General features: G+C 30.8%; 4 protein-coding genes across 4 annotated transcripts; 1 reads left to right on the top strand and 3 right to left on the bottom strand.

Moving 5' to 3' along the window:
• Nucleotides 1-1992: 1992 nt before the first annotated feature.
• Nucleotides 1993-3718, bottom strand: LOC100809698 (CASP-like protein 1C1). Its single transcript, XM_003539873.5, has 3 exons — nt 3174-3718; nt 2964-3066; nt 1993-2442 (listed from the first exon to the last, which is right to left on the bottom strand). Exons 1-3 carry the CDS (start codon nt 3326-3328, stop codon nt 2209-2211), a joined length of 492 nt encoding a protein of 163 aa, XP_003539921.1. The 5' UTR covers nt 3329-3718; the 3' UTR covers nt 1993-2208.
• Nucleotides 3719-12203: 8485 nt separating this feature from the next.
• On the bottom strand, nt 12204-13550 carry LOC102665625 (protein ALP1-like). The gene is made up of 2 exons (XM_006592370.3): nt 12993-13550; nt 12204-12902 (listed from the first exon to the last, which is right to left on the bottom strand). Exons 1-2 carry the CDS (start codon nt 13548-13550, stop codon nt 12204-12206), a joined length of 1257 nt encoding a protein of 418 aa, XP_006592433.2.
• A 284-nt stretch (nt 13551-13834) lies between these two features.
• LOC102665745 (uncharacterized protein At2g29880) lies at nt 13835-15191 on the bottom strand. The gene is made up of 2 exons (XM_006592371.3): nt 14607-15191; nt 13835-14512 (listed from the first exon to the last, which is right to left on the bottom strand). The coding sequence occupies exons 1-2, from the start codon at nt 14961-14963 to the stop codon at nt 13862-13864; spliced, it is 1008 nt and encodes a 335-aa protein (XP_006592434.2). The 5' UTR covers nt 14964-15191; the 3' UTR covers nt 13835-13861.
• A 1283-nt stretch (nt 15192-16474) lies between these two features.
• On the top strand, nt 16475-17662 carry LOC100809163 (riboflavin synthase). The gene has a single exon (XM_003539872.4). The coding sequence runs from the start codon at nt 16644-16646 to the stop codon at nt 17469-17471; it is 828 nt and encodes a 275-aa protein (XP_003539920.1). The 5' UTR covers nt 16475-16643; the 3' UTR covers nt 17472-17662.
• The last annotated feature ends 1599 nt before the right edge of the window (nt 17663-19261 follow it).

Raw genomic sequence — 19261 nt, 5'->3', positions numbered from 1 at the left:
TTTTTACTTTTGGTATTTGTCATTATTTTAAGTCCGTTAAGTAATGATGTAATACTTTGTTAGTTTGTTATATTATCACTTAACTAATAATGTGATACTCGATTATTTTGTCATGTTATTATTTAATGGACCAAGACTAATGAGAGGTAAAAAAACAAAATTTTAGATTTGTCAAGTAGTAAATAAAAAAATTAGTTAGTAAAATGAAAAAATATATATTATTATGAAAAAAATATATTAAATAATTTTTCAATTTTCATATAATTAGTATTCAGGCTGTGTACTATATAAGATAAATTTTGTTTTTATATAGTTGAAATTCATAGTAAATGATTTTTTAACATATTATACTATAATAAAATTTCTAATAAACTAATATATCTAAATATATAAATTATATTTTACTTTATAATAAATAATTTAATTTTTTTACACTATTATTTTTAATTATTGTTGATTTTTTAAAGTGATATTAAAATTGAATTTAGAGATAGCGAGAAAATAAGAATACAAGATAGATTAAAAGGAATATACAAATAAGAAGATCAAGTACTCCTAAAAATAAATAATGATAAATATTAATTAATGATGATATAAAATTAATTATATTTTTATTTATATCCATGATAATATTAATGGTGAACCATATAAACTACAATTAAATAATGATAATAAATTTAATTTTATAAGAATGTTATATCCTTTCATTTAATTATTATTTTTTCTTGATTCGTGTAAAGAAACTAAAGTGACACTTATTATAAGATGGAAGAAGTGTTTAGATAAAGATAAAAGGAATGTAATTTGAAATGATTAAATAAGTATAATTTATGAAAAAATGACTATACATTGGTAGTGTACATTTTTTTATATTATTATTTAATCACAATCCACCATGTATGATAAATTTGTTAACTTTTATAATAATTATTTTAAAAATTATATTAATAATAAATTATTATTAGATGATAGTGTAAAAATATTTGACATCATCTCAGTGCATGACTATTAAATTCTTATTTTGGTTAGTTGTAAAAGTAACATGTGAAATACACTTTTAAACGAGAAAAAAAAATTAAGATTAAGAATGTATAATTAAGTGAATAGGAAAAGTGATAGACTTATTTTCTGAAATATATGTTTTAATTTATAATATATGAGTAAATTAACATTTATTTTATTTTATAAATATTAAATAAGACATGTTTAATGTTTATTGATATATATATATATATATATATAACTTTTTTTATTTTTATGAGCTTAATTTTTAATTTTTTATACACAACTGAACATTTTAAAGAATTTTATAATGTTAATCAATTATAAATTATTTTTTATGATTTTAAAGATAATTATTACAAAATTAATAAATTTATTATATATAATAAATTATAATTAAATGATAGTATCATAAAATTCTTTATATTGTTATAACAAGAATAAGATAAGAGTACGTTCTCAATAATTATTATTTGAAGAAAGGACTTTTTCTTTATTAAATATTTATTATATTATATAATACATACTATTATACTGTTTGATTAGATTGTATTTTTTAATATAAAAAATAGTATGCATCTTTATTTATTTAACATTTACATCTCCTGAATTATAGCTGAGGACAACCCTTGGAAATTCTTTTAGACACATGTCAGATTAAAATAGTCTTCTACCCAATACTTTAGAGTTTAGTGATGATACGAATAAAAGTGGCCTCAAACGACAATAATAATGAGATAGTAGGTAGCTGTTGATTCATCAACAAATAATAAAATTAAGGTTTAATGGCTTAGTTTCTCTAATTTATTTTTATTGTTTAATTTGATCCTCTTATTATTTAAAAATATCTTAATCGTTAACAATTATTCTCACAATCTCACTAATTGTTTATTAAGAATATTTTTCCTCGCAAAACCTTAACAATTTAAAGTGTCTACGTGACTTTAAAAATTAAGAGGCAAAATAGAAAAGCTTATGCGACTCCAAAAATTAAGAGGCCGAATAGAAAATTTGTGATATTTTAAAGGATGAAAATTGAAAAACACATTTCAGCCGAAGAAAATATTACAAGAAAGAAGGGAAGTAAAAAGAAAAAAGTAAAAAGTAAAACTAATGTGAAGCATAATGAAACTGTTGGTTGAACAACTAATGACCTACCACAAACTCTACTCTCGATGTTCTAACACTCTGACCCTAAAAAGTTGCTCAACTTTTTCTCAAGAGGAGAGGGTCTATGACAGTATGAATGGAATGCAACAGAAGAATTATGTATATAATCATTGCAATGAAACCAGCTATTAAAGCTCTTGTCGCTTGATCACAATATTTGGGGACTGAATCACATATTGGTAGCCAACCTGCATCACTGTTTCCTTTCTTTCCCACCTGAGCTATAGCCAAAGATGCAGAGAAGCTTGAGACGACTAACATGGTGAACACCTACACATAAAATGAACCCAGTTGATATAACACTCGTTAGAATTTGACTCATCAATAATATGAAGTGCTAACATTGTAAAAAATATTTGCTTATACATATCAATCTTATCTTATTATCTTATTAGGTGAGGGTAGTTATATAAATCACACAATGTCATTTAGTTCGGTTTAATTTTTCTTTTAGCGAAGTTCGATTTAAAATTCATTAAAATTTGTTTTCATAATTTCCAATCAACCATTATTACTTGGCAATTTATGATACATCCCTCCCTAGGGAAGCTAACTCCTCTCAATAAATAGTTTAATTCGATATTTAGTTTAATGATTTATGGTATAAATGTAAGCACAAGTGTAATCATATATGAATTGGAGTTTCTCAGTATTTTATGGGAGTTTGATCAATGGAATGAACAAGTTCTTAAGGAGCTTGATTATGGTTGGCTGCTATTGATTAATCACTCCAATGTATTGCATGTGTTGAGACACACAAGTAACAGAAAAAAGAGGTTTAGGACATTTACCAAATCCAAGGCCACCACTAGTTGCCATAGCAAGCTTTTTGCAGGAAGGAAGAGCACCAAAAATCCATAGACAGTGATAACAGAATATGCAATCACAAAGTACCTAAGTAGATTTTTTTTTTTTTTTATCAATTTTCAGCATGAAGAAAACTAACAAAAGAACAAAAAAGATTAATAAATATATCATTATATGCATTAGAAGAGACTCACTTGAAGGCAGGGGAATTGGTGTATTTTGCTTCGAAGGACACTGTGAAAATGGTAGCTGTCTCATGGCTAGTAGCCATCATAATCACCGCTGCAAGCGTTGCTGCAAAGGCTAAGAACCTTAACAGAAGATGGCAGACCCTCCTAGTCTTGGCCATGGATTTCACAAGCAAAAAAAATTGAAAGCTGGTGCACTATGAAACCTCAATGGATGGTTAAATTTAATAGATGTGTAAGTGTTGAAATTTCAAGGATGATGAGGGTGTTAGGAATGAAAATAATGGGGTAGTGCAATGAAATTATAGTACATCTTTGTGCTGTGTTAGGTGAAATTCTTATCTGTCTGTCTCACTGTTTATCGCACCGTCCTGTAACATTTTTTCTAGTTTTGCTGCTGTGTCCCCTTCTTCTGTGGAGTGCATGTAACTATGTAACTATGTAACCAATTCCAATTTTATCTTGGTAATTTGCACTTGATCACTAGAGAAAAACTAGATTAGTTTTTATGTCCTTTTCAGTTTCATTTACTTCTTGCAAGGAAAATATTTAGCAAGACACAAGAGATAAAGCAGGTGAAAAATTTCTAACCTAAACACAAAGCTAAATTGTTTTAATATTCTTCTTGTGTCTTTTGTTTTGTGTCTTTTTGTTTCCCTTTCAATTGGTTCAACTAGCAAGAAAGGTTACACCCTTTTCAGCCGTCAGCACTTGCTGCTTCTCGACACTAATGTGAATTCAGAAGCACTATTTGGCACGATAAAAATCTGCAAAAAGTGACGAGCGCGTGCGTTAATTTGACTAATTTGGTTTTACACTACCATTCAGGGTAGAGTTAAAAAGGAAATTCAATTAAAAGAAAATTTGAGAGTCAATACATGCCAAAGTTATTGACGAAAAAACTGCATTTGAAGAAACTATACAAAGATAAAAATAATGTATGTGCTTTATGATGATAATATACTTGTATAATATATATAATACGGTGTATTCTAGATTTTCTAACAATTGATATCAAAGCTGATGATTCGATTTAGTGACCGACTCAGATGAATAAATGATGACAATGGATCCATGAACATAAAGATCACTTATATCAAAAGTCTGCTTGGTGGTGGGTGAGTGAGATCAGATAGTGGGTCTCATATGTATTGCGACGGTACAAGGTACCAAAGCATGTTGATGAGAATGGTTAAACGAGTTAGTGCACGAGTAAACTCAAAGTGTCACCATTGGATACTTCTGCATTGAAAATTGTTTTCGCAAGACTACCATAGGGAAGAGATTCATAGAGAGATTGTTGGATTACAAGTGTGAGGAAAGTCTTACATTGGATAAAAATGAAAAAGATGAACATCATATAAGTGAAAGAAAGACGCATAAATCTGAGTCTTAAGGCTTTGAGTTAAAATAAGATGTCAAGTTCACTTATGCGGTTGTTTATGACTCATTAGATAAATCTCACTAGTGTTTAACCCCTTTGATACACAACAACATTAGGTTTAACTTTAAAAATAATCATTACAAAAGTTAAAAATCTTATCGCATATAACTATTTATAATTATATAAATAATTAATTATTAGTTTGATTTCGTCCTTATATTTCTAAAATATCCTAACTTTGATTTTTTTTAATTAACAAATGTTAATTATTAGTTTGTTAATTTTTTTTAACTCGAAAAATTGAATCCGCATTCTATCTTTTCTTTCCTTCTTTTTTAACCATCTAACTTTGACTCCTAAACTTCATTAAATTAAGTTTTGATATCTCTAATGAAGTTGCACAACCATACTATGTATAGTGTAGATACTAGGCATGACAACGGGCTGGTCGGAGTCAATTTTTGCTTATCCCGCCCCTAACTCTCCATTTCCCCTCACCCCTGCCCTTGAAACCCGATGGGATTGTAGATTTACCCCTATCCTCGCCCTGTTCCCGACATGCTTATAAAATCCGGTAAAAAATACAATTTTTCATAGAATGAAAAATAAAATTTTGAACAACAACCATAAAATATTTTTAGACCGTGCATGACAACATAAAATTCAATCCAATAGTAGCATAAAATAGATAACAATAATGGCATAAAATCAGCCAATGACAAAGTCATAAAATAGATAATAATAGTAGCATAAAATCCAATAGTAGCAACAACAATAACATAAAATCAGTCAATCACAAAAGTCATAAAATAGATAACAACATTAGCATAAAATCTAACATCCTAATCCTTCAAAATAAAGCTAACTACTCCTAATTCTTCAAACATTGGATGCAATCTTCATTCCTCCAAGTGGGTAGTAAGACCACTTCCCATCATACCACTTGCATAAGTTGATGTATCATATGCATAGACCATAAACCAAAATTTTAAGATAAAGAAGAAATTGATCATTTGAAAATTTACATTGTTATATAGCATAAACCTTCATCATCTGAAGTTATCTCATTCACTAAAGTACTACTTTGCTCAAGAATTTTAGATTTCAAAGAACCTGTATCAAATATAACATAATGTAAATAATTAGTTATTAAATTAGAAATAAATAGTAATTTGATAGGATAATTAAATCAAGTATTCAGGACATTGCCATCAATTTCAGTATTCAATAACCAACTTCTAGTACACATCAATGCCTCTAAAGTAGTCCAATGAAGTTGACTACGATGAGGACTTTAAATTTAGCCACCGGTACTAAAAGTAGATTCCTAAGCTACTGTTGATACATGAATAACTAATATATCCCTTGCAATAGCTTGAAGTGTTGGATACTTGAGACCATTCAACTTACAACACCACAAAATATCAAAGTCAGTACTTCTTGGTAAAACATCCTCTTCTAAATAATGATCTAACTTTGTTTTAACATGAGAACTTGCCTTTTTTCCCCTTGAAATATACTTATCAAACTCACATAATTCATCACCTTCAACATTACCACCTTTAAGTATTGGAGAGCTACCAAAAGAGTCATTATTCATCTTCACTTGATAATCAGAAACCAAGTCATAACACAACTATCTAATCTTCCTAATTTGATCAAAAGATTCATGTTCATACAATTTATCATAATAATATTGAAGCAACTCCATTTTATACCTAAGATCCAAAACAATAGCATCTCCCATTATATCATGAATCACATCCCAGTATTTATCAAATTTGGTCATCTTTTTTGCCATTTTATGAATTAGTTCATTTGGAGAAGTAACCCATTGACTAATTGCCAACTTGATCTCACAAATCATTGAAAAGTACATGTTAGTTGTTGGTTGTTTAGTAGCAAAAAATATTTTAGTTACAACATTAAACACTTTCAACCTCCTACACACATCCTTGGCAAATTGCCATTATAAAGAACTTGACAAAGAAGTGTATTGGGACTCTTGTTGCTTCAACCGAGTAAACATAACTTCATATGATATAGCAATTTTAAGCATTTTATAAGTTGAGTTCCACCTAGTTGGACAATCTAAAACTAAAATCTTAGTGCACAAGATCCTCAATTGTTTTGCTGTCTCCTCAAATGTTTCCTTCCTTTTTGGTGTGGCTATCCAAAATTGGTTGTGTAAGACCATCCTTTCTTTTTGATTATCAAGAGAGTATTGCAGTAGGTTCAATCATTGCATAATAGTTGCATGACCTTTCTTGTGCTTCTTTTCTCACCTTTTATTAATAAAATATTTTGGCTTCTAAAAAAAGACGCAAGATTCAATCCATATCAAGTAAAAGAAAGGAATCTAAAGTAATTAACTTTTGTTTTGCATTGTGGTACATTTATTAATTTATAGCTAACCTAACTGCCACAAGGAACAACTTGGAAGCAGTAATTAAGCAACAATGAATGAAATTGGGCACTATTGTACCAACAAGGAAGATTTCACGCAAGGATCCAAGGATGTGGGGTGTTTCTTGAAGGCTTTGAGGAGATTGCAGACCTTCAAATTCCTAAAAATATAAATGTAAATATTGAAAAACATAAATGCAATTTTCAAAGTTCCAAACAGAGTAGGTTTCCCAAATTAGTTACCTAAAAATAGAGAAGATGACCTAAATAAAGAAAGAAGAATAAAGAGGAACCCCAAAGATACATATCTACATTTAATTAGATTATATGCAAGACCAAAGAGGAACCCTAAAGATAGATCACGTTTGACAGAATTATTTAGCTTAACATGTAAAAAGAAGTCCTGAGGTACATGTTAATCTATTTCAATTTTATTTTATTTTTGAAAGGCAAAGACAATTTTATTAAGATCGAATCAGAGTACATGATGTGCCAAGATTGCATGAGAAAGATACAGAAATAACAAAAAAGAAGATAAAGCAAAGGCTACCTAGTAACAAGCTTTCATTTTAATCACCCACCCAAAGAAAATCCCTCACAACCAAATAACCACAAAGGTTGGAAAGGTTGCAGAGTCGGAAAGGAAACAATTATTATTTCACTTCGATAAAGAAAAGGCTCCCTTACAAAAATAGGAAATAAAAGAACAATTATTATTCAATTATTGTTACCTGAAAATAATGCATAGTTGGAAAGGACACAGTAGCCTCCGTGAGGACTGTGACGAGGAGGTCCACGGATTCAGATGAATAGACACAAACGCACACCTTCGACGGACAAGGGCTCGTGGAGTCTGAACAGGCCGTTTTGAAATTAATTATTAGTGGAGTGGATTCAAGTTAGGTATTAATAATCTCATCCCTGACCTCGAACCCAACTTTGCCTGTTGGGGAAAATTTGAACCCAACCCTGATCCTGGTCAACTTGGGTTTTTCCTGTCAAAATCAGGATATGTCTGGGTTGGGACCCACGGGTTCGGGTCCCGTTGCCATGCCTAATAGATACTTTGAACGACGTGATAACACACAATAATTTGTGTGATTTAGATGTCAATAAAATGTGGCCATGTGATAAGTTTTGCAAGTGTTATTTTAAGAATATTTTCTATCCTTAGAAAGTTTTCAAATTTTGATTTTAGTTTCCATAAAATTTAAACTTCAATTGTAGTTCTTAATTTTTTTTAGTAATTTTTTAAATCTCTAATATCTTTTATGTCCACTTTCATTTTCACCTTATCGATAACTTCTTATAATTTCATACAAATCACAACTAAATGTTAAGGGTGGTGAGTAAATGTGCATGTTCAATATTCAATTCATCATGTTATCAATTTTAGTTTTAATAAATAATTGTTCTTTATTCTATTATTATATATTTGATTAAATTGTTAATTTGACAAGTCTTTTATTAAAATTAAAGACTTGTTATCATGATAGAGATTATGATAATGAAAAACAAGTCTTTGATTAAAATTATAAAGTTGTCATCATGATAGAGATTATAATAATAAAAACCAAGTCTTTATAATTTTAATCTAAGTTGTTCTTAATCATAGAATTATTACAAATAAGATATCAATAATTCAGATAGATCAATATATATGTGATGATATTAATTGGATATAGATTAATATATCTTATTTTTTTTAAAATTACATAGATAGATGATATACACGTGAATGTCATCATTGAATCGACTCAATTGAGAATTTTTAATGATTAACATTACCTTAATATTTTTCAGTAATAACTTTTCAACAATAAACATAATAGTGTCCTTTGACTTGAAATTATCAAAGTAATTAATAAGTTATTTATTATATTTTAATCTCAGACACCTAATACCTTAGGACACTAGTTAAGTGAACATTGAATATGATTAAATATTTATAAAATTAATGATTAATCAAGAAAGAATTCATCAACTCTTGATAATGAGTTTGAGTTCTATGATATAATTAAGACTTTAGTTATGACAATTGAATGAAAGAAGAAATAAATTTCTTAAGTCATTCACTGATTAAATATAATATATTAAATTATTATAATTTGATAGTATAATATCATACTTTAGAGTTAACTTGGAGATGTTAATAATGAAAAAAAAATATTAATATTACATTATTTTTCTATTTGTTCTTGAAGATAAATAACATTACTTCTTACTATTTTGACATTAAGGAGTGCTGTTAGACATCTATGTCAATTAGTAAATTGATTATGATTAATTTATTATATTTTATTTGATAATTAATTTAAAATTTTTATTTAATCAAATAATTATATTAGTGAAATATTATTATATTTTTTCTAACACCAACAATATAAATAATACGTAGTATAAAAATAAACAAAACAAAGTAATTTTAAATATGGTAGAAATGTAACGTTGGACCTAGTCAAGTTTATTTTCAAATGTCCCAAAAGATAATTATTGACAACAAAAATAAAATGATTATATTATTTTCAAATATGTTTAAAAATAAGATAAAATGAAATAGATAGAAACAAATATATGATCAAATCAATTTCGTAGAAGTTGACTTGATAATTCTTATATAGAGGAACATTAGTATTATTCCTAAACTACAACAACTTAAACCACTAAGTTGCTTTATTTTTCATTGTTTCACTTCTGAAAATGGTTGATAGCAAAGATTAGTCTTAGTGTGGATACTCCTTCACACAATTGAAGAAAATTTTGACATTTCAAGAATTGTTATCTGAATACACAATTTAAATTTTCTGATTTATTATTGTTGACTTGTTATAGTATATTTTAAATATTAAAAAAAAATCATCTTATTCTATTGCAAGTGTTATAAACACTAACTTATTTTTTGTAAGTGTTATGAATACTCCCTTAAACTATCAAAGGGCATCGAAACCTCCAAGGTAAGTTGCCTAACATCCTTCAATAGCTAACAAAATTCTATTTCTTTGAGATCTAATTCAACCATATTTGCAACACTCTAGCAAAGTGAGGGGTCTAGGTGACAAAATGGGCTATCCAACCCAATGTCAGACCAATCCGATATGGGTTGTAGGCTATAATGGATCGGGCCAAAAAACCCAAATTTATTTAAAGACTAAATAATGAAGCTAAAAAATTCTTATTTAATTTGTGCTAAAAACTTTAAGCCCAAACCCTAAGTTTCATCAAACAGGTTAAGGCCAGGTCAACTACTCCAATCCATTTTGTCACCTCTAGTGAGGGGTAAGACTTCAATTTTTTTCTTTTGTATTAACATGTTCGATATTTAGACCTTAGAGATCTTCAAAAAACCTCGATGGTAGGTTAGATAAAACATGTATATTCAAGTCAAGCTTAAGATTTTTTGACATTTAAAATGTCAATTATAATATCTTAATTTTACCCATTAAAATTTAACATGGAGTGAATCATCAATCTAATTCCTAAAATTGTAATGGTCAACTAAGTTAGTCCTTGAAATTAATAAAATAGTAAATTATCTTTGAAATTGTGAATTATGAATCAATTTAGTTCATTTTTAATTAATTGGTGTCATTTAACATCGTTAAAAGGGAAGTGGTTTTCTATTGTAGTGTTCAACATGCCAGCGACGAAGAGTGGTTTCCCAAGCATGAAGAAATATGTACATTTAATGCCCCGACAATCACATTCTTTAGATACAACGAAATATGTTCGTTTAGAGACAACGAATATTTGATTGAAGGAGGCCTATAAATACCAAAAGATTTGAAGACATGATGTACAAATTGAAGCGCTCATTATTCAAATTTTCTCTGTAGAAAGCTCTTTGTGTAAATTCTTGTAAAGTTTATAAAAGCTCTCAAATTTTTTTGTTTATTTTGAAAGAAAAACTTAAGTGCTAAATCTATCTTATCCGTCTATAAGATGATAAAGTGTAAGTCATTGTGCAATCAAACTAACAAATCTTTTTATTTGTGTTAGAGCTGGTAGTGACTTGATGGGACAAAAAAATACTCATTGTAACAAGCTTGGTATAAGGCTTGACTTAAGAAGGCAGAAGTGGTAACGATAAATACTTGTAACTTGTTGAAGTTGATGGAACTTGGTGGTTTGTCAATAACTAAATGTAGTCTTGGATGGTTGAGACAAATCAGTATAAATTTCCTGTTTCTTATTCCTTTTATTTCCTCTTCTGTTATTTGAATTAACCTAGGGGTTGAATGTGATATTTGCTTTTGAAAACTCTATTTGATTTACAAAGATTTTAAATCATTGTCTTATTCATCTAGCAAAAATTTGATACCTATTTTCTTAAATCTTACTTCATCAGATAATAACTTTGTTGTTTTCGAAAAGATTTTAAATTTAATAAAAATCACAATTTAATCTCTCATGCTGTAATATTTATCTCTACAAGTTAATTTACCTTTAGATCAACCTACACGTCACAAGAATAAAAATGACCAAAATATTGGTGGAACATTTATCATTTTCCCCTTTCCCACTTTTTTCTCTTCCTCCCCTAATTGATTTTGCATTAGTCTTCTAACTTACTATTAAGTTGCATGAAACATGCATAATTACACATAAGAGTCAACCAAGTCTTCTTAATTATATTAGAAAAGCAACCACACACATAGGCCTAATTGGTTGTCATTGACGTCCTTAACATGTCTTAACTTTTTTAACATTGTTAAATAACACCAACTAATAAAAATATAGACTAAATCAATAATTTATAATTTTATTTACTATTTTTTTGTCATTATTTTAGATAACAACAAATGTTTTTTGGTTACATAGATGATAAAAAATAAAACACATAATCTAAAAACATACTGTATTGGATTGGGATTTTGAGAGAATATTTTGACAAAAACAATCTTGAAGATTTTAAAAGATTATGTGGGATTGTATTGATTTTGTGGGATTTTAAAAGATTTTTTTTAAAAGACTTTTTACAATCAGGATTCTTAACCCAAGATTTTAATGGATTTCTAACACAGATTTTTAAGATTTCAAAGTACTTTATGGATTTTTAAGATTTTGAAAGATTAATACATTTTAAACAAAAAAATAACGGAAGTTACAAAAGTGAATGAAAAAGATGATAAATAAATTATAATGTTTGAATAAAGAAAATAAAAACGATAGAAATTTTAAACCTTTTAATAACAAAGTCATTATTGCCTAAAAAAATAATAACAAAGTGATTCTCACTTCATGTTCGCCTAATTATTAGCATTTCTCCACATATCTGAACCTATATTAGTCCTCCATATATTAGCATCTTCTCGTTCCTGCTCTTGTGTTTGAACAATGGGTTCATGATCATTGTCTTCGTAATTTGGTAACACTGAAGATGAAGATGAAGACTCGTCAGTAGGTTCCACTGGAAATTCATCAGAACGACATTCTTTGCGAAGAAAATTATGAAGTGCTGCACATGCCAACACAAGCTCTGCTTGTGTTTTAAATAGAAATGGAGGTGCTGACTTAAAAATTGTGAATCGCGATTTAAAAATACCAAATATCCTCTCAATCACATTCCTTAAGGATGCATGCCAAAGATTAAATAATTCCTTTTCATTTTCAGGGTCATTACCGTGACCTGCAAAATCTTGTAGATGATATCGTACACCTCGATATGGGGCTAAAAATTTGCGTCGATTAGGAAATCCACAATCCACCAGATAATACTTACCTTGGGGCACTTTAAGTCCATTCTTCCTTGCCAAAGCATCACTTAACACCTTGGAATCATGTGCTGAACCCTCCCACCCGCTAAGAACGTACATGAATTCCAAATCAAAGTTACAAGCAGCTAATACATTTTGTGATATATTTCCATGACGATCACGATAACTGCTTACATCTCGTCCTTTTACTGATGCGGGAATATGTGTACCATCAATAGCTCCAATGCAATCCTAAAGTGTGTGTATCAATAATCATAAATATTATTATAATAATCAGAATTATAATTATAATTTTGTTATAATTAGATAATGATCACATACCTTAAAATAAGGATAAAACCTTGTGCTTTCCCTTATTTTTGCAGGCACAGTTGAGCCTGGTCTAACCATTAAATCAGGTGCTAATGAGTTCAGAGCTTTCAAAATCTTGTGAAAATTTTCACTTGTAGCAAATTGTGATCGGCCAAATGTATTGCGGATTACACAATATCGAGTGTTCTGGCCGACAATCTGTAGGAATGATGCAAGCATTTCTTCAACACAAATAAATCTTGTATCCTCCAAAGGTGTTTTTTCTCTTATAATCGTGCACAACTTTCGAAATACATCAGGATACATCCTATATACTTGTCGAAAGATTGCAGGATCATCGTTTAATGCTTTGTGTATATAGTCATATCCCCGACTAGTAATTTGTCGTCGAGTTAATGGACGTTCAATATGTTCACCACGCATCATATTCAAAAATTGATTTAATATATCTATTAAAGCATAAATTTCCATCACATATGTGTATGTGGCTTCATAAAATTCTTCATTTGTTTCCTCGTCATCTATATCTTCATCATTTGTATCTTCATTATATATATCTCCATCCATTTCTTCGTTCTTTATGTCATGGTCATGGTTATAAGTCAATATCAAAGTTAATATCAAAGTTAATACAAATTCATATATAAAATAAATATAACTAAAGTTTAACCACAACAATTTCACAAAATATATAACCTAAATACTTCAACCATAATAGTTCGACCAAAAAACAAACCAAATATTTCAACCAAAATACAACCATAATAGTTCGACCAAAAAACAAACCAAATACTTCAACCAAAATAGAGACCCAAAAGATACAGTTCAACAAACTCATGATGTTTAAAATAATATGTTAATAATAGATGATCAAAATATTAATTATTCCCTAACTTAAAGTTTATCCAAGATGAGCGTTCTTCCGGTGACATCTTCAAGAAAAAATCCTTTTTTGCTTTAGTATTTAACAATTCAGCTGTCTTGAAACGCGTTATGTCATCCAAATTTGGAATTTCTTTTATAACATCCCAAATAATACCCTCGAGCTCTCTATCTCTATCTCTATCTTTTTCTCTTTTCTCCATCATGTTGGATATTTTTTCAAAATTCACAGCAATAGTCCCAATGCCAACAGAAAGATTTTCCAGAACGTTGCCTTGATTGTTGATCCCAACAGCGCTTGAACTCCCTCCATACTCGGATCTCCTTCGCTTGTGACAGTTTTGTTTTTCTATGGGAACCTCTGAATCTAAAGGGGGGTGGGATGGTGGACTTGGTTGGTTTGGTGATGGAGGCTGATATGCTGGTTCATAGTTATTTGGTGTTATGAATGTATCACTATTAGGATCATATGAAAATTCTTCTATCCCAACAGTTCTATTTTCTGGCTCAAAAGTTGTTGCATCAGTATCATCTGGATCGACTGATATAGAATTATTCCCGCTAGAAACTCCACCCCCAACAACGATCTTCAAATACTCATAATCAACCATACTTTTTCCTCGAAGTTTGCTGTGACTTGGGTGGGACTAAAAAAAAAATCATTGTTAATATACTACAAATATTATAATTTACTAAATTTATAACTATTAATATATTTAAAAGATTATGAACTTAGCTCACCTTTAAGTAATCTTTCCATACATCCTCATGAGCAGTGAAAGTTTTTCCAATTGGGTCCCATCCAAAGCCAGAGTTGTTGCGCATAAGGGTTGACATCATGTTATACTGGTTTCGAAACCACTTCATCCGACTCAAATAATGACTATAAGTTTTAGGGAATTTAGTTTTTGCATTGAGTTGAGGAAGTATTATTCGTTCTACATTTTGTTTGCTAAGTGACCCATTGGCATCACGCAATCCGCTATTCATAGCATCCACCAAGAGGTGCAACAACTCATTGGTATCCTCCATAGTCCAAGATACATAATTATCTTTGTCTCTACTCTTTCCTTTGTTATTTTCTTGTGAATCCCCCATTTGATCGCTAATATATATATAAGAAACTAGTTATTTGACAAAAATAGTTATTGTTTCCTAATTGTCAAAAGTATAGTGACTATATCCCGAATAATATACAATTCAATAGAAAAACCAATAAAAAACTACCTAATAATAAAATAAGGGTCATGCTAACATGCGCACTTAGGGCACATGTTAAGGATACTTCCAATAGTAACTATGTCTTAAAAACATCAATTTTTGACTTTTAAAAAAGTAAATTGCACAACTTTCAATACAAAATTTCTATACATAATACACTAACAAGTGTCTTAAGGGCACATGTTAGCATTTTCCATAAAAATAATACTCATATATCATAAAATCATTTAAAAAAAAAACTATTAACAAAATAACAATAATAATAACACAATAACAATTAAAAAATTATTAACACAATAATAATAATAATAACACGCTGTCAAAAAAATAATAATAACACATTAATAATTAACATTTTAATAATAACACAAGAAAATAATAATAATAATAATGGACGTTGTAAAAAAACAAGTTGAAGAAACAGAAAAAAAAAGAGTTTTTTTATTTTGATTTGCATATACAGTACTAAAAAAAAGCAATATGAAATCTTGATACATATCAATTGCCATTCTTTTGATGCATATTCATTGCCTGGACGTTGAAAACAATATGAATACGAAATCTTGAAGCATATACAGCACCCTTTTCTTTTGATTTGCGTAATATACATATAGTATGAACAATATTGATTATCGATTGCCATTAAAAAAAAAAAAGTTGTAAGAGAATGAACCTGGTAGTGGTTTGTGTCTTGTTCGGCAGGAGAAGAAAAAGTCTTTGGAAGATTATGAAAAGTCTCAAGGGTTTGGGTGAGATTATTGGAGGAGTATTTTATGTGTATTTCTAACTAAAAAGTCTCTCAAAATCCATTCCACAGAAGAATCCATCAAAATCTATTTACTTTTGAATACCAAAAGACATTTTAAAAGTGGTAAGAAATCTCAATTGAATACCAACAGATTTTGTTGTCCTGAAAAAAAATCTTTATTGTCTTAATTGAATGCTACAAAATTTGTTTATATTTTATAAAAGTCTTGATTGAATACCACAAGACTTTTTAATCATAAAAAAGTCTTTTAAAATCCTTTGAAATCTTAATCCAATACACCCTTGTAAGTATGAGACAAAAGTAAATTTTTCAATAAATCATGATCTTATTTTATATGTTCATTTTGTTTTTATCCATTAAATCTGCATTGGAGTTTTTATCCGTTAGATATGCATTACCATAACAATTTCAATGGTAAATCAAATATTCACAAAATGATTTTTTTTATTGACTATAATATTAATATTAGTATTGATATAAAATAGTCTGGTGATTAATGTTAACAGAAGGTGGATTTTCAACATAGATAATTTCATACCCAAAAATCAATTATTATTAAATCTTAAATTATTTAATTAAGAAATATAAATAAGCATTACTCATTGCAATTATTGCAATACACAATAATATATTTTAACCTAAGGTATCTTTTGTCCCAAAGGTCAATCGCAGACTGGGTGTTACCAAACACAGACACAACACAACACAGTGCTCTGTTGCTACTTCTACTTGCCGGCGGCACCTACTTCACCGAGAAGAGTGTTCCAACACAACACAACATTGCCAAAATGACAATTTCACCCTCTCTGACCTTAACACCCACCACCCCGAGAATCACCGCAACAACCCACACTTCCCACACTTCCCACACTTCCCACCCCACCTATCTCAAACTCAATCCTATTTCCAGACCTTCCCCTCTACGCGCCTTCCTCCCCCTCACATCACGCGCCCCCACTCGCCGCTGCCCCTCCACCCCCGCATGCCTCTTCACCGGCATCGTGGAGGAAATGGGCACCGTCAAGCAGCTGGGCATCTCCCCACACGGCGGCGTCGACCTCAAAATCGCGGCCTCCACCGTCCTGGACGGCGTAAACCTCGGCGACAGCATCGCCGTGAACGGCACGTGCCTGACCGTTACAGAATTCGACACCAAAGTCGCCGACTTCACGGTGGGCCTGTCGCCGGAGACGCTCCGAAAGACCTCCCTCTCGGAATTGGAGCCCGGGTCGGCGGTGAACCTGGAGCGGGCAGTGACGCCGGCGAGCCGCATGGGCGGGCACTTCGTGCAGGGTCACGTGGACGGGACGGGGGAGATCGTGTCGAAGGTTCCAGAAGGAGATTCGCTCTGGGTGAAGGTGAAAGCTGATAAGGGGTTGTTGAAGTACATTGTGCCTAAAGGGTTCATTGCTGTGGATGGGACTAGTTTGACTGTGGTCGATGTGTTTGACCATGAAGAGTGTTTCAATTTCATGTTGGTTGCTTACACTCAGCAGAAAGTGGTGATTCCTCTGAAGAATGTCGGAGAAAAAGTGAATCTTGAGGTGGATATTCTCGGCAAGTATGTTGAGAGGCTTCTCGCTAGTGGTTTTGCTTCTTCCTTTGCTGATAAATAATAATTCTCGATCGTCACATGCTTGAAAATGTTGATGGTTTTGCATGATGTTTTGCTTTAGTTCTTCATAAGGTGGTCCTAATATGGCTAGGTTAAGAACTTAATAACAGGATCAGGCATTGAACTGGAATTAAATGTATAATTTAATTTGTAACATTTTATGTTCATTACGGAATTAATTCGGTGGGTAAACGCTTGACTTTGTTGTTGAGCTTATGTGGTGTGAGTTTCTTTATTCTTGTATGTCTGTTTGTCTTATAAATTTTGTCAAATAAGTGGAATGAATGATTTATAGAAGTCTGAGTGCTAAGGAGTGAATAGGCATCAAGTGACTATCGGACTGTGTGGTCAAGCTTTAAAATGATGGTCTTGTGCTGGTTGAACTATTATAAAGTGTTATGATCTAGCCCAAAAGGGAGCCTCTACGTGCTTCTCAAGAGCTTCCTGGTTGACCACTTGATCTTCTTGTGTGTCGTATCTGACCCAATGCTCTGATGCTCAGACTCCTGGTCGGAGTGATAGGCGGGAAGCCAATTGTAAAGACTCTGACTCTCAAGTCAGTATGAGTCTCAAGATGGTTAGGGATTAGGCATACCTGGACTGTAGAATTCTGTTGGCTTTTATAGTCCTCTGTTGATAGTGTAGGTTGATATAATGTGATCATCTTCTTTGTGATAGGGTCTTTATCTTCTGGTAGAATAGTAGGAGTTATATTTGAATTATTCCTTAGTTGGTAGAGATGCAATTTTTAATGCATTTGGGAGCTGCTATTTGCTTTATATGTGACTGGGATCTGATGGGGGAATTGGACCTCAATAGACCTGGGCAGAGCCAGTTCCAGAACTTATATATGGTTATGACTTATGAATTCTTGTGACTCACTGCTATGGATGTCACAAGTGAAACAACATCAATAATAAGATTAGAAGACACTTCTAGTTCTGTGAATAGTATAGTCATGAGTGATTGCTGATATTACTTTGAATTTGAAAAGTGACTGCTCCAATGCCTTGGTAAATGTAAGGTACATAATTGCGGTTGCTTTTACCATGGTCTTTTGCAGTTTTCTTATGATGTCATTACTCATTAGACACTTGGTGGATTATCGATCTTTACTCTTTAAAAAGATCAAATTTTGGATGCACTTGTGGACTTTCTGTATCAATTATTGATTAAGAAATGATGACATCTGTGCAAGCTTGTGGGGAAGCTTCAATATCTGTAGTTGTCATGCTCTTGAGTAATTATCTATGCAGTACTTTCCCTTCTGTTGGTAAGTGTTTTTGCCTTTAAGGCTAGTATGAAGTTGTATGTTGTTTTGCTGTATAAATTTTGTGGTAATTGTGGGTGAGGCAAACAATGTATAAAGACTTGAAACTGTGTTTCTGTGCACATATCTTCCTTGTGTGAAATAAATTCTGTAGAATAAGTGATCCAGGATTGAGCAAGGTTATAATTATAACTTATGGATAAAACTTAGATACAGTTTCTTAGGTGTTTTTGGTGTTGTTTTCTTGTAGCATTAGAGGTTTAGCTCAGTAATTACATAATAAAGTTTTGTATTAAAGATCAACATAAGTTGCTGCGGTGAAATTCCAAATCATATTGAAAAATAGTACCAAAAATGCCTAAACAACTGGATCTAAGTTTTGTCAATAACTCTGTAGAGTGAACATATATTCAGTGACTTACAAGTTACAGTAGCTTTTAGCAACTTTAATGGTGGATCTCAGAACAACTTGAATTGATATGTGATTGACTGAGGCCCTTCATTAGGGAGGTTTACCAAAG

This window comes from Glycine max, chromosome 12 (genome assembly GCF_000004515.6).
Source record: "Glycine max cultivar Williams 82 chromosome 12, Glycine_max_v4.0, whole genome shotgun sequence".
Lineage (NCBI taxonomy): Eukaryota > Viridiplantae > Streptophyta > Magnoliopsida > Fabales > Fabaceae > Glycine > Glycine max.
This window is presented reverse-complemented; position numbering and strand designations above follow the sequence as displayed.

Excerpts from the sequence above, each read along its gene's own strand:
- LOC102665625 (XM_006592370.3), bottom strand. The coding sequence starts at position 13,550 with ATGGATGGAGATATATATAATGAAGATACAAATGATGAAGATATAGAT. Across the intron at positions 12,903-12,992 it reads GGTTTTATCCTTATTTTAAG|GATTGCATTGGAGCTATTGA; the intron begins GTATGTGATCAT and ends CACACACTTTAG.
- LOC100809698 (XM_003539873.5), bottom strand. The coding sequence starts at position 3,328 with ATGGCCAAGACTAGGAGGGTCTGCCATCTTCTGTTAAGGTTCTTAGCC. Across the intron at positions 3,067-3,173 it reads ACCAATTCCCCTGCCTTCAA|GTACTTTGTGATTGCATATT; the intron begins GTGAGTCTCTTC and ends AAATCTACTTAG. Across the intron at positions 2,443-2,963 it reads TAGTGGTGGCCTTGGATTTG|GTGTTCACCATGTTAGTCGT; the intron begins GTAAATGTCCTA and ends TTTTATGTGTAG.
- LOC102665745 (XM_006592371.3), bottom strand. The coding sequence starts at position 14,963 with ATGGGGGATTCACAAGAAAATAACAAAGGAAAGAGTAGAGACAAAGAT. Across the intron at positions 14,513-14,606 it reads TATGGAAAGATTACTTAAAG|TCCCACCCAAGTCACAGCAA; the intron begins GTGAGCTAAGTT and ends TTTTTTTTTTAG.
- LOC100809163 (XM_003539872.4), top strand. The coding sequence starts at position 16,644 with ATGACAATTTCACCCTCTCTGACCTTAACACCCACCACCCCGAGAATC.